At 39.7% G+C, this 16810-nt stretch overlaps 1 protein-coding gene across 2 annotated transcripts in view; it reads left to right on the top strand.

The window, feature by feature from the left end:
* EPRS1 (glutamyl-prolyl-tRNA synthetase 1) overlaps positions 1-9479 on the top strand; it is a gene marked incomplete at both ends in the record, with an annotated part of 82517 nt that extends 73038 nt beyond the window's left edge. For both annotated transcript variants that reach the window (XM_080699260.1, XM_080699261.1), the window contains 3 exons: positions 3185-3263; positions 9163-9227; positions 9329-9479. In XM_080699260.1, coding sequence (XP_080555386.1) covers positions 3185-3263; positions 9163-9227; positions 9329-9479 — 295 coding nt within the window. The remainder of the gene's footprint in view (positions 1-3184; positions 3264-9162; positions 9228-9328) is intronic.
* Between the last annotated feature and the right edge of the window lie 7331 nt (positions 9480-16810).

Raw genomic sequence — 16810 nt, forward strand, 5'->3', positions numbered from 1 at the left:
CATGCCCAGCCAAGTATAGTGTCTAAAAACTCCCCAGATGATTACGTAGCTGAAGTTAAGAATCTCTGATTGGGTTTGAGGGTGGAGTTTGGAGGTTCCTCAGAGTAGCCCTGATCTGTGGGTAGGAGTCTTAGAATCACACATCTCAAAGCCATCTCTAATGCACAGATTAGTGGCATTACGTGGCACCCAGCATTCTTTCCTTCCCACCTGATATAGAGAGAGGTTATTCTACCCCTGGGGGTAGAGGCTTGACTTAGAGGGGAAGGTAGTGCCTGCATCTTAGGGTTTTGTTTTTTTTTGTTGTTTGTTTGTTTTTTGGTGGTGCTGGGGATGGAACCCAGGGATATTCTACTTCCGAGGTACACCCCTTAGCCCCTATTTTTTATTTTTTTTATTTTGAAACAGGGTCTCCCTGAGTTGCAGAGGGCCTCACTAAGTAGTAGCTAAGGCTGTTCGCAAACCACGATCCTCCTGTCTCAGCCTCCCAAATGCTGGGATTACAAGCGTGCACCACCACGCTCAGCTTTCTTTATCTTCTAATACCATATACCTAACACATTGGGCCTCAGAAAATCTGACTGGGGGTAAAAAAAAAACTCAGTTTAACCTTGGATTTGATGCTTACCTATGTGCTTTTAGGGAAGTAAGTGGTTTTGCATTTCTTGGCTTGTTTGTCCTAAAAGAATGGAGCTAATATTAGATGTTTTGGGAGGAAATTTCTATGACTTGGGGTACAGATGTAGTATATTTGAAATTTGAACTCAGAACAGGTAGTATGGCACCTGAAGCATTAGAGAGCTACTTATCCTTAGTGATCTCATTCACATATTCAATACTGGATCTGCTTCCGCAGTTAGTTCTCTTCATACACCTGGGAGCTGATGCCCTAACCTCACAGTGGAGATTCTTCAGATAGGTTCTGATTAAATGTGATGTGGAGATGCTTTTTTTTTTTTTTCCCCGGGTCTGGGGATGAAACCCAGGGGCATTTGACCTCCGAGCTACACCTTCTGCCCTATTTTTTATTCTTTATTTTGAAACAGGGTCTCACTAAGTTGCAGAGGACCTCAGCTGGCCACAAAGCTGGATCTTATTTCAGCCTCCCAAGTACTGAGATCACATGCATGCACCACCATGCCTGGCTCTCTGCTCTTTTTTATATGTAAGGTACATACTATGTGGTTTGTATTGACCTTACTTAACAGCAGTGTTTTTGTTTTGTTTCTATAATATTTTTCTACTTAGGAATACATGTTCATTAGAGAAAAATTGTGAAATTTAGAAAAATATTATAGAGAAAAAGGGTGTATGTTGTTAAGATCAGTCTGCATATGTGAGTTCAGATTACAAATTTTTATTTAACATGAGCTTATCTTACCATTAGTTTTAATTTCTTTTTTTATTTTATGCATGACAATGCCTATTGATAAAATTTAGGGCATTTGTGTAGTCTAAATTCTAGATAGGAAATTGTTACGGAAAATTGGATTAGCCTAACACTATTCTCATACACACTCACATACTTTTTTTAAATCAGGAATTGAATCCAGGGGCATTTTATCACTGAGCTACTCTCAAGCCCTTTAAAAAGATATTTTTAATTTTGAAACTAGCTAAGTAGTGTTGACATTGAACCTGTGATCCTCCTGTGCCAGCCTCCTAAATACTGGGATTACTGATAATGCACCACTGCTAATATTTTTTAAGGTGCTAATTATACTAGCTCTTACCAACTGAGAAACTAATGGATCAATTTTATTAGATATAATGTTATGGACCTTGCCAGAGATTTGAATTGTTTCTAAGATTATTTGGCCCACATTTGACTATTTGGGGTCATATATATTGCAGTTTTTTAATGGTACCAGGGATTGAATTTAGAGGCATTCTAACTTGTGAGCTAGCATCCCAGTTTTGAAACAGGGTCTTACTAAGTTGTGCAGGGCCACGCTAGGCTTCTGAGGCTGGCTGTGAATATGGGATCTTTCTATCTCAGGCTCCACGTACTGGGATTACGAGCGTACACCACCATATCTGGCTTTTTGCACAATTATTTTCAATTTAAGAAGTTCCACGTGAGTGAAGTCGGTTATACCACTATAAGAGTTGAAAAGATGCTTCCTGTGAAGTCAGTGTTGCAGGTCTCAATTGGCTATGCCTCCCTGGTAGTTAAGAACCTGGATTGTTTCCATTTTATTGGCTCTATCATCCCCTCTGACCTGTTGTCATTTACATGGTCAAAATTAGATAATAGTCATCTCCAAGTAACTATTCCAGGGCTGGTTGGGGAGTGAGACTGTGTGTCGGGGCTGCTGACTGCCTTCAAGCTTAAGCCTGGGAAAACTTGACATCCCCAGATCTCACCAACTGTATCTTACTCCCATGGCCTGTCTCACTGCAAAATAAGTGACAAAGCACGGAAGAAGAGCAAACAGATCCAGGGGCACCCAGCGGTGGCTAGTGCAAAGCTCTCATGGTCTTAGCCCTAGAATTCAGAAAAGAATAAAAAAATGTTTTTTCTTCCTTTGTCATCACTCATGATGGCTAAATGTGTGAATTGGAATATAAAATATAAAAGAATAAATTTATTTGCAATCCTAAAACCTGGGATTCTTTTTGTGTGTGGTGACACTGGTGATTAAACCCGTGGGCATTATAACCTGGAGCTACACCCCCACCCCTATTTTATTTTTATTTTGAAACAGGGTCTCGCTAGGTTGATGATTCTCGTTACTTGCTGAGTCCATCCTCAAACATATGATCCTCCTGTCCCAGCCTCCCAAGTACTGGGATTACAGATGTGTACCACCATGCCTGGCTAAACTGAGGTTCTTAAAAGAGAGAATTTACACAGTGCTTGAAAATATCAAGAGAAACCTAACACCAGATACACTTAGAAAGTAACCCAGACTCCCATAGGTATAACCTGGATGTTCATGTGACCTGGAATAGAATGTTAGAGATTTAACAACAATAACAAGAGTAACGATCGCGGATTATGCTTGGCATATACCTCGGGCATCCATACTTTAGGCTTCCAGTAGTGCAGTGAGAAGGTAAAGTGATGTGCTAAGGGTGACTGCTGGTGGTGGGATTAACATTCAAATCGAGTTCTTTGACTTCCAGGTTAGGATTCTTTCACTAAATTTTGCTTATCATTCATATTTTTAAATTTCCACAGGGCTTCGGAAGACCTAAAAACTCATATGGTTGTGGCTAATACACTGGAAGACTTTCAGAAGGCACTAGATTGTGGAAAGGTAAGAGACGTTTGTTTGTTTGTTTGTTTGTTTGTTTGTTTGTTTGTTTGTTTGTTTGTTTAATGGTACTGGGGGTGGAACCCAGAGGCTTTCTACCTCCGGGCTATACTCCCAGACCCATTTTATATTTTATTTGGAAACAGGTTCTCACTAAGTTGCTGAGAGCCTCACTAAGTAGCTGAGGCTGGCTTTGAACCTATGCGATCCTCCTGTCTCAGCCTTCCAAGAGAAGGGATTACAAGCATGCGCCACCACGCCAGGCTGGTAAGAGACTTTAAACAAATATATATATTTTTTCATTCTTCCTGCAGTGCTAGAGATTTGAACCCAGGGCCTTACCTCTGATGGTCAAATTTGAAAAAAAAAAAATAGTTTAGTAATTTATATTTTAAGACTTCACTGAACTTAAGCATGGTATTGGTCCCATTGTCCAGCCAGTCACATAAAGGATTATATATCACTTGGAATTGTATGCTCTGAAAACATATTGTTTGCATTTAACAGTCTGTCATTTTGGATAACACTCTGAAATGATTGTGTAAAAGCCTTTCTCATATATGCTAATTTTGCCTAAAGAATGTATGGTTTTAATGTCTTCATTGTTGGAAAGTGTTGTTTTGTTTGATATAAGCACCTAAAGTAAGCAGTGTTCTGGCTTTGGAAAGATAATATGTAGATCCCCCAAACAAGACACGAAGTTCCCTGACACACATATGTACCTGACTCTTCATGATTGTACATTTAGAATAATGTAGGGAAAGGGGCTCATGTCCAAGTCTGTAACTGGGAGTAAATGACCTAGTCTTGGTTCATTGCCTTTGTAATCTTTCATCTTTCTGGCTCCTTGAAACAATATAGGCTTTTCAACTTAGATATTATTGGCTCTTTAAAATTTCATTAGTAGTATGTATTATGTTGTACATTTTTACCAAAAAGAAATTCTGATATGCAAAGTTACTCATTATTGGAAAGAATCACTTATAGATGTTACTATTCTGGTCTGAATATGTTTGAATATACAACTAGTCTGTGTCCCCAGGTTACAACCAAAAAAATCTATGGACCAGAGTCTAAAATTACCACAAACTACATAGTAGCAGACCCAGAACTAGAAGTTAGATCTCTTTCTGGCTCATTTTAATGTATTTGTTTTTTGTTTTAATTCATGCTGAGATTTTTTTTCTTTTTTTGCGGGTCTGGGGATGGAACCCAGGGGCATTCGACCTCCAAGCCATACCTCCTGCCCTATATTTTATTCTTCATTTTGAAACAGGGTCTCACTAAGTTGCAGAGGGCCTCACTTAATAGCAGAGGCTGTCTGCGAACCAGGATCCTCCAATCTCAGCCTCCCAAATGCTGGAATTACAAGCGTGCACCATCACACCTGGCTTATGCTGAGAATTTCAGACCAAAACTGTTTTATGGTTATAACTTATCAATATATCTCTTGTTTACATGAGTTGGGAAAACTAGTTATTCACCCTGGCCCCCAGTTCATTAATCTTTAAAGTGAGTTCAAAATAGAGAACTTCAGTTCTCCTCAAATCCGTAAGTCTTCAGTATTTAGCCTTCTATTCTTGGTTTAATGCCTTTGTAATCATTCATCTTTCTGGATTCCATACTTTTTCACGTATGGAAACTACCTACATTTTTCTTTTGTGTTTGCTTTTTTTTTTTTTCCTGCATTACTGGGGATGGAATCCAGGGGCGTTCTACCTCCCAGCTATACCCCCAGCCCAGTTATTATTATTATTATTATTATTATTATTATTATTAATAATAATAATAATTTTGAAATAGGGTCTCATTAAAGTTGTAGCGGGCCTCGCTAAATAGCTAAGGCTGGCCGTACACCTGTAATCCTCCTGTATCAGCTTCTCAAGTATTGGGATTAATTACAAGTGTGCATCACCATGCCTGGCTAGAAACTGCCTAATTTTAATATACAGCTAGAGCCGGGTGTGGTGGCGCACGCTTGTAATCCCCGTTCTTGGGAGGCTGAGACAGGAGGATCGCACAGGTTCGAAGCCAGCCTCAGCTACTTAGTGAGGCTCTCAGCAACGTAGTGAGACCCTGTTTCCAAATAAAATATAAAATGGGTCTGGGAGTATAGCCCGGAGGTAGAAAACCTCTGGGTTCCACCCCCAGTACCACCAGGGGGAAAAAAAAATTAATATATAGCTAGAGATTAAATAACCATTTCCTACTGTACTTCTCCTTTCTTTGTCATTTGTTTACAGTTTTTCTTTTCTGTTAATTTTTTAATTTAAGCTTTTCTTTACTATAGAAATGTGGTAGTCATTTTGCAGCATAGTCAGAGAAACTGCATGAGTTAATAGAGTAGCCATCAGCCCATTAATTAAAAATAGATGAAGCTCAGTAGATGTTTGTGGGATCATATCTTTTATTCTAGTACTAAATTACTGCAGAGATTCCAACTTCTACTCTAAATTGAGCGTGGGGTGTTTAGTTGTATGTCCACAGAGCACATGAGACCAGGGAGCAGATTGTGTGTCCTGTATTCAGTGCTCAGTTCCATCTTCCTTCTCACCTCCTGTGGGTCACTGTAGATGTGTCAACTGACCATCAAGCAGCTTCTGAGGATGTTGTAAATAAAATTGTATTTACCAGAGGGGAAAAGGAGGGAAGGAACTTGAATGTAGGTAAAAACTCTTTGGAACTTGAATGTAGGTAAAAACTCTTCTCTGTTAGTATAATTGGAAAAAGTATATTTGATTTATGGGACTTGATTTAAGTGTATTTTTTCAAGAGGAGGATCTTAATGAAAAGTAAATGCTCTTTGTATATAATGCACTTTTTTTTACTGTTGCTATGCATTATGATTTATTGGTCGCTATGATTATTGAATATTACTATTATGATTAGCATTTTCTTCTAATTTAAGACATTACATACTGCAAAAGTTGTTTTTTTTTCAGTGTAAATATAGAAATTAAGAGGTTAAGAACCTTTTCGTGGCTGAATAGCCCAAAATTTCATACTTTTTTTTATATTAGTGAATATCTAGCATAAATAACTAGAAATTTCAAGTCTTCTTTGAACCTTACTTTGAAGCTAGAAAGCAAGCATGAGAGATGGGTGTGGTGGCACACACCTGTAATCCAGTTGGGAGGCCAGGACAGGAGGACCAGAGGTTTGAGGACAGCCTCAGCATGTAGTGAGACTTTCATCAACTGAGTAAGATCGTGCTTCAAAATAAAAATTTTTAAAATAGGGCTGGAGGTGTAACTCACAGTTAGAATGTCCTTGGGTTTAATCCCTTGTATTGCAAAAAAAAAAAAGAAAGAAAAAAATAGAAGAAAGAAACATGAGGCCAAATAAAAATTTGCTTGAATTTGTTCATGTGTCCCAACCATTTAACTACAGCTATAAAATTTTGAAGTATTTTAATAAAAGTAAAAGTTTTTAAAGAACCAGATATAAATTTATTGGCCAAAGACATTCTTTGTAATCAAGTCTTTACTATTTTACTATTTTGTCATTGCGTAAAGACAGTGATTGAAGTTTCCCCCATCTGTCTTCTGGTGTGAGTTTTAAACAGTATTGTGTGACTGCATTTTCATTCTTTATTGCATAAATGCTAATGACTTACAGCTTTCAGTACAGGGTTGTGTAATTTCAGTTTATATCTCTAGGTTTGTTTTTGCTTCAGTTTTCATATTACAAAGAATTTCTATATTAAAATTTCTCCAAATGTCTACTTTTGCTAATCTACCTACTCCCACCCCTATGACTTACTTGGGAATTTATTATCTCTTCATTATTTTAAGGCAGATTATGAGAATAACAGTTTATAAACTTTGGAGATTAGACTAACATGTTTCACTAAGTGACCATAAGAGACTTAGATAACTAACCCTTTGCTACTCCTATATTAATGTTTACCTGAAGAAGTACTTGTTTTTCTGTAATTTCCTAATCTGTAATTTTACTTTACTTCTTAGAGAAGCCTTTTCAAACATGTTTAATTAATATCAAGTGCAAGGAAAGGGGTTGTTTTGTTTTGTTTTTCAGGGGCAGCTCTCAAAGTGTGTAGCGTATGGTTGGGATCAGTTGATGAAAAGTTGATGAGAAAGCTGGAAACTTTGCTATTCCCACGATTGTCTCTTGGGTCTTCCCTTCCACAGAACCCTTGATTGTTTTTAAACTGGTGTTTCTTTTTTTTGGTGGTACTGAGGGTGGAAGCTGGGGGCTTTCTACCTCTGGGCTATACTGCCAGACCTATTTTATGCTCAGGGTCTCACTAAGTTGCTGAGAGCCTCACTCAGTAGCTGAGGCTGGCTTTGAACCTGTGCGATCCTCCTGTCTCAGCCTCCCAACTGCTGGGATTACAAACGTGAGCCACCACGCCCGGCATAACTAGTATTTCTAAAGTATTATGAAGTTCTTTCCATAGCTAACATTAATCTCCAGGAATTTTTGTAGAACTATTATATAGCTGAAGACAATTTTTTTTAAGTAAGCATGCAGTGAAAAATTTAGCATTTATAAGTGGGAGAAAACTTAACCCATTTGTCCCATTGTCCCAGATATGGAGCCCCTATGAAAACTTAAATATAGTATATAATTATAACATACTTATATAATGATAATAGTCATTATAAAACACTATACTTTTTAATGTAATTAAATTTATATGCAAGCTCTAGATTATGATTTTCAACCTCTGTCGATTTTGTTGAAATATTTGTCAATTTGAAAACTTGAAACTTAATGGATTAGTGCTTATCTAGTCAAACATTTACATTTTATTGAAAAAATCTAAGAGATTTTCAAACAGATATTGAATTTAAAAAATTTTTTGAAACAAGTAAGTGGTGAATTTCAGAATTTTCTAAGTCTATTGATTCTGGCTATTTCATGATCTAAGAATAAAAATCGAGAGGTGGAGCCAGGTGTGGTGGCGCACGCTTGTTATCCCAGCGCTTGTGAGGCTGAGACAGGAGGATCTCACAGGTTCGAAGCCAGCCTCAGCTACTTAGTGAGGCTCTCAGCAACTTAGTGAGACCCTGTTTCCAAATAAAATATAAAACAGGTCTGGGAGTATAGCCCAGAGGTAGAAAAGCCCCTGGGTTCCACCCCCAGTACCACCACCACCACCCCCCGCCCCCCCTCAAAAAAAAGAGAGAGGTGTTTTTTTCTCAGACAAAATGATTTTTTACTTTCACAAGCTCTTGGACCTTTAAAACAATTCACTTACCTATAACATTTAGAAACATTGTGGTGCAGACAGTGAAATTCGCCTGATGGTTAATTGTTATTGTTAACAGGACTTTCAAAATTGGTTTACTATTTATCTTCTCTCTGTTGTCCCCCTGACAACCATTTTATGTAAAAGGGACAGTAATCCAAATTTGAAAGGAGGAAGTACAACTGGAGTTTACAGTGTTGCATCCAGTTTTCAGGGCTTTGTGGTGTGTTGCAGATTGGTCTTCATTGTGTCTTGTTCTGTGAGTGTTTGTTTGTTTGTTTGTTTGTTTGTTTTTGTGGTACTGGGGGTGGAATCCAAGGCCTTTTTCTACCTCCGGGCTATACTCCCAGACCTTTTTTATGTTTTATTTGGAAACAGGGTCTCACTAAGTTGCTGAGAGCCTCCAATAGCTGAGGCTGGCTTTGAACCTGTGCGATCCTCCTGTCTCAGCCTCCCAAGTGCTGGGATTACAAGCGTGCTCCACCACGCCCAGTTGAGTGTGGGTTTTAGATGGTGCAAAAACATTTTTTCTTGTCTCAAACCTCTGAGCAAAGTTCCTAGCATGTTTGCAATGGTACCATGGCCTGAACCTTATCCTTTTTGCTTATATGTTATATCGAGATTTTAAATCTTAATTTTATAGAATAGAGCAGAATGAGATATAAATATTTTTACTTTTTTTATTAGATTGCTCAGATTCCATTCTGTGGGGAAATTGATTGTGAAGACTGGATCAAAAAGACCACTGCCAGGTAAACATAATTAACCAGTAAAACTTGTGAGTTATTACAATGGAACGGAGTAGCAATATACAGCACAAATGAATGGGATTCTTCCTTGTTTTCAATTCCAGGGAACAGGATCTGGAACCTGGTGCTCCGTCCATGGGAGCGAAAAGCCTTTGTGTCCCTTTCAAGCCACTCTGTGAGCTTCAGCCTGGAGCCAAGTGCATCTGTGGCAAGAGCCCCGCCAGATTCTATACCTTGTTTGGTCGAAGCTACTAAAGGATAAGATAAAACCTTTTCTTCATTCTCCTCGCTTTTTAAAAAATTGATACTAATATCCACTCAAATAGAGACAATTTTTTGATTTTTTAAAATAAAAGTTCTAAAAGGAGGTCACATGAGACAATTATTCTTATGCCTAAATTAACAGTGGTAAAAGGAGACTTTTCTGTAAACAATCTCTAATAAATAGTATGAACGAATATTGTCTTAGTATTCCTTTGTTTCTGAAGTATCTAACTTATGTACTATAATCCTATTAAGTGATAATGGTCATTGAAAGTTAGGTGTTACTTGTCTAAACAGCCCTCATGATGTCTCAGACCTTTAACTACCCAGTATCCCATCATATCTCAAAGCTCTTCCTTTCTATAGCTTCTACTGTTGAATTTAAAATTGCCCAGAGAGCCAGGCGTGGTGGCAAGTGCCTGTAATCTCAGCATTTGGGAGACTGAGATAAGAGGATCCAGATTTGCAGTCAACCTCAGCTATGTAGTGAGGCCCTGTTTCAAAGTAAAGAATAAAAAATAGGGATGGAGGTGTAGCTTGGAGGTAGAATGCCTCTGGGTTCAAACCCCAGCACCACAAAAACGACTGAATGAATGAAATTGCCCCAAAGCTGAGCATGGTGGCACGTGCTTGTAATCCCAGTACTTGGGAGGCTGAGACAGAAGGTGTGTAGCCAGCCTCGGCAATTTAGTGAGGTCCTGTTGCAAATAAAAAATAAAATAGGGCTGGGAGTGTACCTCAGAGGTAGAATGCCCCTGGGTTCAATCCTCAGTATCTCAAAAAATAAAATTATCCCGAATCTTTCTGTTCAGAAAACAAGACCACAAATGGAAAAACAACAACATTGTGATAATAATAAAGCTTTATTTCTCTCTCTCCCCATACTTACTATTGGGTTTTTTTTTTTTTAAAAAAAAAGTTTTGTCAGAAGTGATCAACCACCGTTTCTACTTCCTTTGCTTCTGCCCTGTCATGACAGTTTCACTCAGGGCATGCTGTGCCATTTCCCTACTGTATGCTGCACTGGACACTGTTATAGATTTACTCCTATCACCTGCCCTCCTGCCTCAGACCCCTTTTAGATTGTGTTTGCTGGCTTGTGTTCCTTGGCTTGCTTCTTGTGCTGCCTAATCAGCCTCATCAAATCCCATAAAACAGCAGTAACAGGCCAGTCACGCCCACATTTCTCTCTAGGTCTGAGCTCAACCTGTTCCAATTACTTAACTGATATCACTTGTATGTTCCATCAGTGTCATGTCAACATGCCCCCAAAATGTCATTTTCTCTTCCACCCCAGAAATCTTCCTCCCACAATATTTTCTGCCTAGCAGATTACCACTGCAAAAACATACTGGGTAACTCAAACCAGAAACGCAAGTCATCCCAGGCGGCCCTCCAACATGCTGCCATGTATATTCATTTGGCCAGCAAAGTAGATTTCTGTGCTAATGCCTTTCAGGTCTTTTGTGGATGGCCGCCATCTCTGGGCTAGTCCCCACATTCCCACGAGTGGTATTTGTTGGTGTGTTTGTTTGTTTTCTCCCCTAATGTAGTTTAAGATGTTTTTCTTCCCCTCGAAATCCTTTTGTGTTTCACCATCATCTGTAGGATGAAATTTAAAACCTGTAGCCTCTTGTGGCTCTCACTGCCTGTCCAGTGACCTCTTCAGTTCAGCAAAGTCCATTTAGAGTTTCCTGGAAATGGTGTGCTACTTCCCGTCTGTGTCTCTCTGCCTGGAATGTCTCTTGTCCCTCATGTCTAGCATTCTTGCTAAATGTCTCATTTCAAGACCCAGGATTCCATTCCAATATGCTTTCCCATTTGGTAGTGATAAATACACCACCAGAGAGAAAAGGCTTCAAAAAGAACTTGAATTCTGAGCTGGCTTTGAAGGGTGACTTATTTCAAATAGAGGAGGAAGGACATTTCGGGCAGAAGGAATGAGATGCAGAGGCAGGAAAGTACTGCACTGTATGAAAACAGGAACTGTGCCTACACTGGTAGGAAATTATAAACTGAAAGATAAAGCATACTTTCAGGATTGTTTGGAGTATGTATTCATGTACGGGGTCAGCTGGAAGTTGCCCAGATGGTCCTCGTGATAGGAGTTACTTCAGCTTGTGATTGTGTTTTGTTCTGTTTTGGGCCTTCCTTTCTCCCACCTTCACTCAAGCTTGTTATCTCCTGGGCTCCAGCGATCCTCCAGTCTTAGCCTCCATAGTAGCTGGGACCACCGCTGCATACCACTGTGCCCAGCTTGTGTTTCTGTAAACCAGCAAATGTTTTTAGGAGACAAAATGTTTTTTGTAAAATACCTAAAAAGTACATCACACACTAATAACATGTTTTGTCCTCTCTGGTCATTTGGAAAGAGTTGTCTATGGTGCAAGGTAAGTCCCCAGGCTTTTTTTTTTTTTTTGAGGTACTGAGGATTAAGCCCAGGGGTAGTGTACCTCTGAGCTACACCCCCAGGCCTATTTATTATCCTTTACTTTGAAACAGGGTCTCACTAAGGTGCTGAGAGCCTCACTAAGTAGCTGAGGCTGGTGGTGAACCTGTGATCCTTTTATCTCAGCCTCCCAAGTACTGGGATTACAAGTATGTGCCACCATGCCCAGCTTTAAAAATTAGCCTGGGGGCCTGGCGTGGTGGCACACATGCTTGTAATCCCCCATCTCCCCTCTTGGAAGGCTGAGACAGGAGGATCACACGGGTTCGAAGCCAGCCTCAGCTACTTAGGCTCTCAGTAACTTAGACCCTGTTTCCAAATAAAATATAAAATAGGTCTGGGAGTATAGCCCAGAGGTAGAAAACCACTGGTTTCCACCCCCAGTACCACAAAAAACAAATAGCCTGGGGTGTCAGATGAGTAGGACTAATCACAGAAAAGCCTGATGTCTGCTTTAAAAGAATTCTTTGTTTAAAGAAACTCCCAAGTAATTATGTCAAGGTATCCTTCACTTAAAATAAATTGGATTTTTATTAAATTAAGATTTAGCTAAAATATCAAAACTTTGTCAAATTCTGTTTCTTAAACAAGAGCTGATACTTTTCAAGAAGGTACTGTGAACAAAAATTTTTTTAGCTTTTTTTTTTTTTTTTTTGCTTGTAGGTGACAGGTATAAACTGGATCCTGTTGTTCCTTACAATCCACGGGGGTTGATTCCAGAACCAAGGGACAGATGCTCAAGTCCCTTTTATAAAATGGCATAGTATTTGCAAATAACGTACACACATTCCTATATTTTAAATCAAATCTCTAGATTACTCATAATACCTAATAGCTGTTATGCTGTATTGCTCAGATTAGGAAGAATAAAAGTTCTATATTCTGTACATGCTCAATACAGGTAGTTATCATTTTTGACTTGCAGTTGGTTGAATTTACAGATATAAAATCTGTGGATTTGGAAGCTAGTGACAGTCACAGAATTGTGTGCCTAGTGTTCATTGCAGCAATAAGAAAACAGATGAAGGCATGTTAACTCGCCGGGATAGTGTCCCTACACTGCTTCTTAGAAAGTGTAGTTCATCGATGAGAATGTTTTTAAAGTAGTGTTTTATTACACTAGTAATGAATCGGACAATAATAGTGACTGATGTGATAGGTTTATGAGAACTGGACAATAACAGTGGCTCAAGTGGCCTGCTAGACCGAGGGGATTTGAATCCTAAGATTACAACAGCACAGGACTTTCCAAGTACTTTCGACCTTGGAAAGATCACCTTTTTTGTACTAGGGATTGAACCTAGGGGCTTTCTACATCTGAGTTATACCACCACCACCCCATTCTTTTTATTTAAAAATTCATTTAAGCTGGGCATGGTGGTGCACACTTGTAATCTCAGTACCTGGGCTAACCTCAGCTACTTAGGCCCTTCACAACTTATTGGAACCCTGTTTCAAAATAATAAGAAAATAGGGCTAAGGGTGTAGCCCAGAGGTAGAATGCCCCTGGGCTCAATTATATATATTTATTTGGTACTGGGGTTTGAACCCAGGAGCATTCTACCTCTGAGCTACACCTCAGCCCTAGACCTCTGCGCTACTCCCCCTGCCCAATTTTTTATTCTTTATTTTGAAACAGGGTCTCACTGAGTTGCAGAGGGCCTCACTAAGTAGCTGAGGCTGTCCTTGAACTGCGATCCTCCGGTCTCAGCCTCCCGAATGCTGGGATTACAAGCGTGTACCACCACACCCGGCTGCCCTAGCCCTTTTTATTTTGAAATGGTCTTGCTAAGTTGAAGAGGGTTTCCCTGAATTGCTGAGGCTAGCTTTGAATCTAATTCTTCTGTCTCAACCTATAAGGTCTGGTATTATAGGCACGTGCCACTGCACCCAGCCAAGATCACCCTTATTCTAGTTACTAATATTAGTCATCTGTCAAATAACCATAGAATTCTGTGGAAGTTACAATATCAAAAAGTGGTGGGGGGGACAGACTACTACCCTATTGTTTTCAAACAGAGTTTTGGCCCTTAGCTGGTCGGTTTTACTATGTCTAATACATCCTAGCCATTTGTTTAAGAAATAAAGACTGTGTACATTGCCAGATGATACAGTAGTGAATAGAACTAAACAGTTTTTTCTTTTCTTGGTTGTATCTCCCTGAAGTAGTTTCACTTAAAATGCAAAACCAGGTAATCAGAAAGGGGATGGGCCAAGAAATTGGGCTCAGTGTTACTAATAAGAGGCCATCACTTCAGTGACCTAAAACATCATGAGATTATCACCTGGGAAATTAACTTGATCCTACTCTGCACCCCACTGTTTATTTTTTAAGTGTGGCTCAGTAGGCAGTGTTAAGCCAATATCTTTTTTCAATTTGACTGGAAATTTTGAGCTTGGAAAATTAATGGTATTAAAATGATAAAAAAAAAACTTTTATTAAGTAAGTATAATGTGGAATTGTACCTCAGTGGAAGAGCTCTTGCCCAGCATGTATGAGGCCCCAGATTCAATTCCTAGCATGGCAGTAAGTAAGTGTCATGTAATGAGGGATGTTGATGTTTCAAGGTATATTTAAAGTATATCACAAATTTTTTTTTTAAATTAGGGATTGAACCCAGGGGCACTCTACCCCCAAGCTACACCCCCCCCCAGCCCTATTTTTAAATTTTGAAACAAGATCTCAGAGTTACTGAGGCTGGCCACAAACCTGTGATCCTCCTGTCTCAGCCTCCCAAGTACTGAGATTATAGGTACTCCACCAAGCCTGGCTCAGAATCAAATTTTACATAAATTACTACTGAATGAAAAGCTTGGGAAAATAGAAGCTGGTGATGATGGGGCTAATACCAGTATTACTTTATGAGAGTAAGCAGATACAGTATTTCCCTCATTTGTTTATTCTCTCTCCAATACAATTGTCATGTGTTTCTCCTCAAATGTCCAAAACGGAGTCTTTTCAACTCAGTTGATCACGCTGATCCCTTTTTCCCTGAGAAGATAGAGTGATGTGGATAGAACCTCTGGGCCTCCCTCCCCCACACCCACCCTCCTGCTGCCATTGGAGCTGACAGCTGACAGTGTGTTCTGAGGAGAGCCAGATCCCTGCTCCCACACTTCATCTTACCCGCCCTCCTGCCCGGAGCTGGTGCTTCCGCAATTCCTTTCTAGGTAGCCTTAGATTTCCTTTCTCTACTAGATCTTTCCAGTAGCTTACAAATAGGCTGCTTTTCCCTCAAACCTAAAAATATCATTTCTCAATTATGTCCTTTTCTCTGTAAATTCATTAAAATGGTTAACTATATTGCCATTTTTAATTTCTTTCTTTTTTTTTTTTGTGTGTGTGTGTGTGTGTGTGTGTGTGTGTGTGTGTAAGGAGAGGGAGGTACTGGGGATTGAACCCAGGGGCATTCTACCTCTGAGCTACACCCCCAGCTTTACTTTCTTATTTTGAAACAGGGTCTCACTATGTTGCTGGGGGTCTTGCTAAGTAGCTGAGGCTGGCCACAGACCCGTGATCCTCCTGTCTCAGCTGCCAATTAACAGGATTACAGGTGGGTGTCAGCATGCCTGGCTACATTAATTTCCCCATTCTGAATCCACTTCACATTTGCCCTTTCCACTCCACTGAAGCCACTCTGGTGAAGGTCAGGCAGATCTGACTGTTCCTCTGGTCTCTAACTCAGCCTTTTTGTTCTATTCAGGCCTTCAATTGACTGAATGATGTCCACCCACATGGGGGAGGGGGTGTTCTGCTACACTCCATCTATGGAATCAAATAAAATTTATGGATTCAAACTTCACCCATAAACACCTTCACAAACACATCCAGAATATCCTGGATGTCACTGATGAAATGGCCAGTCAAGTTGACACATGAAATAACAATTGTAGTCAGACTTTAAATTCAGAAAAGATTCTGTATGGTAATACCAGCCCATGTTTCATCAAAGGATTGAGAGTAGGCAAGATACCCAAAATAATAGAAGCCATTGCTGGTTTAGTTACTGGACAGCTCTTAAACCCTCAAGGATTCCAAGTGTCTGAAAGATGCTAAAATTTTTGAAAACAAAACATTGCATCTATTAAATCATTATTTGGCTTTATTCCGTAAACAATCCAGGATTATATCTTTAGATCTTCAAGCTTACAAGTACTCTATCATGGGCTAGGGGTGTAGCTCCGTGGTAAAGCACTTACTTAGCATGTGTGAGGCCCTGGATTCAATATCCAACACTGCAAGAAAGTAGAAAATAAGCAAAGGCACCTTACCTCTCCTAATCACATTGTCTTATTTACGAAGAATGGAAATAGGAGGCTTGTTTGCTCCAGGATGTTAACACAGTGGAAAAATCACCCTAGTTTCCCCTTGGCTTTCTCTTACTGTGGCTCTGATCTCAAGATTCATAACCCTTTGAATATTCTTTGTTTCATGCAGTAGGTGGCATTTAAAACTATTTACATGCCAGGTAGACAAGACATGGCTGTGATGTGAGATGGCTTGCTTCATGGGCAAGCTATGGGCACATAGCGCAGAAGAAGCTGGGAAGGCCATGGCTACATGAGTGAAAGACACAGAAGCTCTGTAATTAAGCCATGCAGACAGACAAAACCCTCCAGTCCATATCTGAAGCCAGCGTGTTCCATTTACATATCCCCTGCTCACATGACATGTCTTGCTTAATTGCCCTTTAAACTGTTTTATGGCTTTATAGTGGACTATAAAAGGTGATTTCCAAATATGACAAGTGCTGAAAGGCTGAATGGGAGAGTGATCCAGGAGGAGCTGTAATCACTAAATCTGTCTTTGCTCTCCTAAGAGCTCAGCCTTCCCAAGACAGGGCGAGGGACGTGGTCAGAGCAGTGAGCCACC

This window comes from Muscardinus avellanarius (assembly GCF_963383645.1).
Source record: "Muscardinus avellanarius genome assembly, chromosome: 7".
NCBI lineage: Eukaryota > Metazoa > Chordata > Mammalia > Rodentia > Gliridae > Muscardinus > Muscardinus avellanarius.